General features: G+C 41.9%; 1 protein-coding gene across 1 annotated transcript; it reads left to right on the forward strand.

Annotated features, from left to right (window-relative positions):
- Positions 1-138: 138 nt before the first annotated feature.
- On the forward strand, positions 139-8,781 carry CSUI_003856 (uncharacterized protein; the record flags this gene model as incomplete). The annotated part of the gene is made up of 6 exons (XM_068064051.1): positions 139-3,168; positions 4,045-4,124; positions 4,965-5,499; positions 6,242-7,281; positions 8,164-8,260; positions 8,599-8,781. Coding segments are annotated over exons 1-6 (4,872 nt in total), but the record flags the coding sequence as incomplete, so codon positions are not given.
- Between the last annotated feature and the right edge of the window lie 6 nt (positions 8,782-8,787).

An 8,787-nucleotide genomic window follows, 5' to 3' on the forward strand; every position in this document is an offset into this window, starting at 1 on the left:
AGAGGTCATGGAAGATTTTCTCTCAGCATCTTGCGTAGCTTCACACCAACTCGCAAGTGTCTCTCTGTCGATATGGAGAGACATTATGCTCTTCTACGAACATCTATCTTCTTCATCTTCTTCCTTCTCTTNNGAGATCCTTGCCCCTTTCCTTCTTCGTTATCTTCTTTCTCTTTCTCATCCTATCCGTATGAAACATCTTCATCTAGATCACCTTCTGCTCTTTCCTTCATGTCTCATATGAAAGAGAGAATTCCTTCTTCTCTCTCTGATTCCTCAGCGTTTTCGTATATCATCCATCGGGTGTATATACACCTCATGTTAGGTGTATCGAGACTTGTAGATCTCGTGCTTCGTTCCCATTTATCAGGAAATTTCCATTTCTCTTCTTTTCTTTACTTCATTCATCATTCTTCTCTTCTTCATAACCCTCATTCTCCCTCTCAAGGTCGTCATTCGTATCTTCCTTCTTGTCGAACATCTTCGCCTTCTTCTTCGGAGTACAGGGATACGTCGCGTCAACAGAAAGATGAGATACGCCTTCCTAAGCCTTTCAGAGAAGTCCTATCTTTCCCATCACCGAATCGTATTCTCTCTTTGGACGCCGGTCGTACTCTTTCGTCTTTCGTGTCTCTTCTCTTTACCACTGAGGCGTGTTGTCTTCGTTCTAAGTTATGCAGAAGTCGATCTTCTCTCTTCTCTTCGAGTGAAGAGATAGGCGAGCTAGATCATTCTAGCCATGCTATGGAGACACATCCGTTGCGTGATCAGGAAAACGATGCGGTGGCCAAAATGATAGACTTTTACAAAAGAGAAAAAGGAGAAGAAGAAGAAAGGAGAAGAAGGGAAGATGAAGGAGAGGAAGAGAACATGAAAGAGAGAAGAGAAGAAGAAGAAGAAATTATGTTTCTATGGTTAGTTGACTTCTTGTGCGGAGGAAGCAACGGAGATCTCTTCAAGGAGATGACTTCACATGATCAAGAAAAGCATTCCTCTTTTTCTTCTTCCTCTCTGTTGTCTTCTTCTTCTTCATTGTCGCCGCTTCTCGCTTTTCAGTTGCATCTTTATCGTATAGTGGGTCTTTACATGTCTTCTTCTCTTTTCTCTTGTATCTCTCATCGTCTTTATCTTCTCTTTCCTGAGCTCTCTACACATCTAGTCAACAAGGCCTCTCTTCCGAGAGAAAGAAGCGAAGAAGCTGGCGAAGAAAGAATTCCCAGCAGTAAAAGTAGAGAATGGGACCGAGACCGTGTTGATCCGCCTTTCTCTTCTTCATGTTTCTCTTCAGATTCATCCATACCTGACTCGCTACCCTTCAGATCATCTCTCCACACCTGTCTCTATCAGCATGCACTTGACTCGATAGACGAAGGAGAAAGATGTCTACAACTTCTTTCTTCCTTCTTATCTATGAAAGGCAAGAGAAGAAAGCCGGATATGATCATGGGTCGGTCTTCGCTTCCCCCATGGCTCTTTTCTTCTTCTTCTTCCTCTGATAGAGATTTAGAGACATCTCAGGAGGTCAAGAGGAGGAAGAAGAAGAGGACGGAGAAAGAGAAAGAAGAGCGAACCGCACACGAAGGTCTCTGCGAGGCCTCTATAGTGAAGAGTGTTGGAGAGGTTCTTCTCCAATCCCGTTATTTCAAGAAGTTTCTCCTTCTCTTTCTGAAAGAGGGTGAAGAAAGAAATCTCCTTCTCTCCTCGTCATTCCATGTTGAAGAGACAAGGAAGAAGACCTTCTCTCAAGTAGAAGAAGAAAAGAAGAAGAAAGAAGAAGAAGAGAATGATCTGCATGCAAGAGAACCGCTTGACCAGGGGCAGAGTCATGATCTTTCTTCGGTGGATAGAAGAGAGAGAAAAGAGAGAAGAGAAGATCTTCAGTCTTCCCTTCATTCTGATAGAGGTCGAGATCTTATTCGCCTTTTCTTTTCTTTCTACTGCTGGCTTCATGTCTCGCTGCCTTCTAAGGAGATAAGAAAAGAAGAAGAGAAGGAGAAAGAAAAAGAAAGAGAAGAAGGTCTCCGAAGAATGAGAGACTTCTTATCTCCAGTCATCTTAGATGTATTACTGGGGTGGATATGTAAAGAGCTCACCCCTACTGCTTCTACTTCTCCTACTACTACTACTGCTGAAGAAGAAGAAGAAAGAGACACCTATCGAGCAGTCAGCCTTACAGCCGTTTCGCGAGTTTCTTCTTTCCTCTTGAAGAGAATTCTATCAGATATGACTAGATCTAGATCTCTACTCGAGCCTCTTGTCTTCTTAGGAAATCCTCGTGACCTCCATAGAGACACAGGGGAGACAAGGTTAAAGCATCTCTGCGAAACCGCTCCAGCCACCTATTCTACATTGCTTTCTTCGTCTTCTTCTTCTTCATTCTCGTCTCCTTCCTCTCATCTTGTTCCTCTTTCTTCTTCTTCTTCTTCTTCTTCTTCTTCTTCTGCTTCTTCTCGCCATCATAGGGAGGTCTCTGAAGAGGCCTTAATGAGAAGTTTCTTGACTTTTCTCCATGAAGAGAAAGAAGATTTCTGGAGACAGGTCTTTCATCAAGTCATTCTTCAAGGTCTATCTGTGTACACGTGGAATTCAATGAAGAGATCGATCTCTATCTTTCAGAGAGATTTACGAAGACATCTCTTCCACGTCAAACTGCGGCATGACGGCACCATAGAAGATGCTGTGGCTCTTCTACCTCTACTAGAGTCACGAGAGGAACGAGAGAAAGGAATCTTGTACGTTCTTCAGATAGTGCTCTTGTGTCTTCTCTCTCGAAAAGAAAGAACAAGAAAAGAAGAAGAAGAGACCAACAGGGACTTCGCAGGAAATAGACATGAGATAGTGACGGTTAAGGGATCGAATAGCCACAGAGGGACGATAGAGAAGTCTAGTCGGCCTTTTCATCGTCTTTCTACATCGATAGGAAAAGGAGGGGGAGAAGAAGAAAAGAGAAGAGCAGAAGGAGAAAAAGTGTTGAGGAGCCTGAAGGAAATCCAACACCGATTCTTCTTAAGTCCAAATTTCACGTTAGGTCATCTACGGAAAGCTTGTAGGGAGAGTGGAGGTCTTAAGGATCTCGAGAAGTTCGTCGAGAGAATTCTTGCTAGAGTCGCCCTATGCTCTCCTCCTCATTCAGCTCTCCTACGAGGAATCTCTTCTATTGCTTACCAGGTATCTTACACGCCAAAGACAAGCTCGCATCACGTGTAAAGAAGAACATACATAAAAGATATACACATGTAGGCGTTATCTATTCTACATCTTTCACATACACGTGTATATGTGTAGATAGATATAGATGGAGAAAGAGAGAAAGAAAGAAAGAAAGAAAGACAGAGTAGATCGGCGCAGAGAGTGAAGGTTAGGGTTGCTAGTACTGCAGGTGTCTATACTTACCAAGGACAACAGGAGGAGGAGTCTTCCCCTCTCCAAAGTCTTTGTCGTATTCTTCCTCTTCTTCTTCTTCATATTCTTCTTCTTATGCTTCGTATGACTTGTTGCTTCTGGTAACGTATATCTTTAAAGGTGGAGAGGATGGAGAAGAGTACGAAGAAATTTTCTTCTTCTTCGTCCTGTATTGTTCATGAGAGAGAAGGGTAAGTATATGTGTACTTCTCCTCCTCTCTCTTCTTTCCATGTGGTAAGAACGTGCCTTCTGACTCTGTCTCTCCATCGACACTCTAGAACCTCGCTGTCTACCTTCGTCTATCTTCTAACTATCCTTTATCTCTCTATCTATGTTTAATCTATCTCTCTTTAACTTGTGTATCTTTCATCTGTCTATTTCTCTTTGAGCTGTCTAGCTTTAATCTATCAATCGTGTCTCTTTCTCTTAAGTTGTGTATGCTCGGTTTCGAAGGGTTGGAATGCTCCTCTTTCTCTTTTCTTTTCTTTTTCTTCTTTTTCTTCTTCCTATATCCTTTCTCTCTCTCTTCGTCAACGAGCCCTCTCTTTTTTGTTTTGGTCTTCTTCTCATCTTTCATCTCTTCTTCCTTCCTTCCTTTCTTCCTTCCTCTTTCTCATCTTTTGCTTTTCTTTTTCTTGTAGTTGCTGAAACAAGACTTCCTCGCCACCTCACGTCTTGAAGACGCCGCCCGTCTCTGCTTTCTCCATGCCGCTTCCATTCAGTAAGCCCTTGGCACACATCTATATCTATCTATCTGTATATCTATATCTATCTATATATCTATATATATGTCTCTCTCTCTCTCTTCAGTATCTCTTACTATCTCTCTCAGCTGAGACGATCGCTCTCTAATTCTTCACTTCCTATCTCTCTCTCTCTCTCCACCTAGGATATCTAGATATCTAGATATATATATATATATGTCTACTTCTCTTTCATCTTGTAGTGATTTGAGAAAGAAGTTAGTTAGGAGGATAGGAGAACAGTGGTGTCGTGAGACAGGGGAGATTCTTCTTCACGCAGGTCTTAGAGAGAAAAGATACGGAGGCCGTCTTTCAGTGAAAGAGAAAGAAAGAGAAAGAAGAGGAAGAGAGAGAAAGATGATAAGATCAAGGAAAGAAGATAGGGAGAATAGATATTTTATGATGTATGTCTTTCATTTCTCTCTATCTCTCTCTCGTGACTTTCACGTTTACTTCTTACAACGATCACTACCCCTAGGACTATTATCTCTACAAGTCCTTTTCTTGTTTCTCTCTTTCTCTCTCTTTCTCATGTCTCTCCAGTCCCTTCCCTCTCTTTCCTTTGGTTTGCGTGATTCATTACATCTTTCTTGTCTTCATGTGTCATGGCTGTCTCTCTCTTCTTTCTTATCTCCTTCTCAACTTTCTTCTCTTCTCCTCTTCTCTCTCTCTTCCCCATGTTCTAACCGCCTGGCCTCTTCTTCTCTCCTTCACCCTTGTCCTCTTCTTCTTCTCTTTCTATCTCTTCTTTCAATCTCTTTCTGTACCCTTCTTCTTTCTCACTCTTTCAATCTCTTTCTTTCCCACTCTTTCTGTAGAGCTCAGTTTTACGAGGCTAGTTCTACAACGTCTCCTCCCCCTCGATCAAGCGAAGATCCACAAGAGGAAGAAGAAGAAGAGGTCTTTCCTCGTTCTTCTTCTTCTTCTCTTGTCTCTTTTTCTTCTTCTGACCTCCGTACATGTGTAGACAATCGCAAAGGAGGAGAGAGAAGAAGAGGAAAGCGAAGGAGATATCTCGCGCTTTCTTTTTCTTCTTCTTCTTCATTTTTCTCGTGCAATTACGACTTTCCCTTGTGGCTCCTTCAAGGCTTGCATCGACTTCAGAAAACTATCGAGGGAGGAGAGGGAGAGAATGAAGAAGAAGAAGAAAAGAGAGCGACAAAAAGAAGAAAAGATACAACTTCTCAGCCCTTCTCCGTCTCTCCTTGTGATGAGACGACCAATACACACGGCGACGAAGAGAGATTCTTTCATGCAGCAGAGAAGATAGAAAGAAGAGAAGAAAAAGAAGAAGAAAGCAATTTTGAAGAAAAGCATCGACGTCTCTGCCTGATAACGAGAGCGCTACTCAAGGTAAGAAGTACGAAAAGAAGAGCAAGAAGAAAAGTACATACGTAGAAAGAGAAGAAGAAGAAGGGCTATATAAGGATGGGGATCTCCTTCTCTCAGGCGCCCTTATCTACTTGTGCTCTTCCTCTCTCTCTCTGTGAAATATCTATATCTATCTGTATAGAAGAAATCCCATCGGAGAAAAGGAGAGAATTTTTCTCTTCTTCTCTAGCATATGTATATAGACAAAGAAGAGAAAGCATGCTTTTCTACCTCTCTCTTCTTAAAGAGGTTTGGGTCTTTCAAGGCAACTCCCAGTCAGTCTTGTATGAGCGGACACGTGTCTAGACATGGCTATTTTCATGTCTCCTTCTCTTTCTTCGTCTTTCTCTTGGCGAATTTCGCGGGAAGGAGCGAAGCCACGCTCATGTAGTCCGAGAAAGATTCTTCACAGTCTACCTTTCTCTATCTGTGAATCTCTCCGTTTATCTTCTTTCTCATATGTGGCTTTCTCCCGACGTCCCTTATGACTTTTTCTTCTGCTATGTTTAACTTCTTGTAAGCCTCTCGCTTCTCTTCATTTTCTTCTTCTTCTTCGATCTAATACACCCCACCTCACCTTTTTTCTTCTCTTCTTTGTATTCCTCTCCTCTATGATTCCTATCTCTTCTTTTCTCGTCCTAACCTTCTTCTTCTCTCAACTCCAGTTCTCTCTTCTTTCTCCCTTTCTGCACTTGACACTATCTCTTCTCTGTCTTTCTTTCAGGCATGTCTTCGGCTTCTATCCGGAGAAGAAGCTAACGAGAAAGATACACGTGAAGAAGGCTCTTCTCTCTTCTACAATCCTCTTCTCCTTCAGCATCACGCTCCTCCTCCTCATCATCTTTCTTCTTCTCTTTCTTCTTCTTCTTCTTCTTCGGGTGGCCTTCGGAGCTTCGAAGCCTCTTTACATGCGAAGGAATATCTTGAGTGTCTTATAGATGATCTATCTCTAGTACGTCATCTTATGTCTTGTCTTTCTTATCGTAGTACGTCTTACGCTTCAGATATAACTTCTTCATCCTTCGCCCCCTGGTCCTCTTCCTTCTTTGCTTCTTCGTCTTCTTCATCTCCTCTTTCATCTTCTTTGCCTTCTTTTCGTACACCGTTCCTTCTTTTCATTCCCCCTGTTCTTCTTGATCTTTATCTTCCCTTGAAGCAGAATGAAGAGGAAGAAGAAGGAGAAGACGTTTCATCAAAGACCTCTCCTTTCTCAGGTGGAGAGAAAGAAGGAGACCCTTCATCGAAGCACGGAGCTAATCTTATCGTGGGAGAGACATGCGTTGTCATTCCTAGAGTTAGTGACGAAGATGAAGAAGATCTCGAAGACGAAGAAGAGCGGACGTTCTTTCCGGCTCTTCAGAAAGATCAAGATGAAGAAGAAGAGGAAGAAGAAGAAGAAGATCGGTATCACCCGTCTTCTTCTTCTCGAGGATTAGTATGGAGAGGAGAGAGATCTAAGGAGAAAGAGAAAAAAGATCAAGGTGAAGATGAAGAAGACGAAGAGAGGGACAATCTCGAGGAGTATGAGTGTCCCACCTGGAAGAGGCTATGTCTTTATGAATACGATATGAAGAGTCAAAGGGATAGAAGAAGCAAAAGAAGAGACAACGAGAAAAAGAAGAAGAAAAGAGACGGTCTCCTATCTTCGGAGGATGCTACTGTGCTTGTAGATGAAGAAGGCGGCGGAGACAGGTCGACAAGGGCGATCTCTCAACACCATACTTTCCCTGAAGAGTTCGTCAAGCGTCTTGTAGACATAGCCGCGTAAGGAAGATTTCGAAAGAAGAGAAACAAGAAAGGATGAAGAGAAAGGAGGAGGAAGGGAAAGAAGAGAAAACGAGGAGAGAAAAGGAAAAGAGAAAGAAGAGAAGATAGTGATGTGATGATGATGAGGGTAATAGAGAGACAGATCAAGAGAGAGACAGTGTTCTCGGGTGTATGTACACCTGGTTGAGTAGACGATGAGTCTTTGTACTCATGAAATTTCGCTTCCTGGCACACTTTCATACAACGCTCCGTTTCTCCTTCTCTTTCTCTCTTTCTTTCTCTATCCCAAGTCAAAAGTCTTAAGATAAGCTAGGTAAAAAAGACAAGTCTAGGTGGAGTTCCTTTCGTTTCTTCCTTTGTGCCTGAAGATTTGAAAGGCAGAGAAACGACGGCCGAACTTTGACTTCCCTTCTTCTCTCTTCCATAGAATGAGACGTTTCTGCTTGTGTGTATAGGCCTTATGCCTATCGATAAAGACCAAACTTTCTCTACACGTGTATAGAGGTATGTAGCACAGCAGGCAGATAGATAGATAGATAGATAAAGTGATCTAGAGAAATAGAATAAAGATAGATGATAGATACATATATCAGAGGTAGGTAGATGGATAATTATAGATAGATAGATAGACTAGCGATAGATCGATAGATGGATAGATAGATAGATAGATTAAAGATAGATAGATAGATCAAAGGTAGATAGACTAAAGATAGATAGACAGATAGACAGATAGATAGATAGATAGCTATGTGTGCTTTGAATGCGGTTAGGTTGCCGGAGAGGACAGAGTGGGTTGCGTACGCGGGGTATGTGTGGATGATGTGTGAAGTTTTCTTTTTTCTTCTTCTTGTTGTTTTGCGTTTCTTCTTTCTTCTTCAGAGCGAAGTGTTTGCTTCTAGAGGCAGGCGTGTTCTCGAGTCCTGAAGAGAAGAAATTTCTATGGCGCTCAGACCCCGTAGATCTCATACAAAGACTGGTACGTAGATGAACGTAAACATATAGATAGATTAAAGATAGATAGATTAAAGATAGATAGATAGATAGATTAAAGATAGATAGATAGATAGATTAAAGATAGATAGATAGATTAAAGATAGATAGATTAAAGATAGATAGATTAAAGATAGATAGATGTCTCGTCCGAAGAGGAGGAAGAGGTTGTCGATGACGACGCTTTTCTGTCCTTTGCTTTGCTTCCCATGTCTTTCTGAGTTGTGCAGAGAATTCTTCATCTTCATTCACTTTTCCTGTTTTCTCTTTCTTCCTTTCATTCTTTTTTTCTTTCTGTCCTTTTGTTTCTTGTTCTGTCTTTAGACTTCTGTTGGATATCTCTGTACGTCTATCCGTTTAGCCGAGTCGACGAACATAGATCTCTATCTGCCCTTTCTTTCTTTCATAATGAACTTCATTCTCATCAAAGAGAGAGACTACCTCCTTCCCCGACGGTCTCTCTTCTCTCCTCCCTATGCTTCCTCTCAAACCCCCCTAGAAGCTTCTTTCTCT

The sequence above is a fragment of the Cystoisospora suis genome, assembly GCF_002600585.1.
Source record: "Cystoisospora suis strain Wien I chromosome Unknown contig_1741, whole genome shotgun sequence".
In the NCBI taxonomy this organism is placed as follows: Eukaryota; Apicomplexa; class Conoidasida; order Eucoccidiorida; family Sarcocystidae; genus Cystoisospora; species Cystoisospora suis.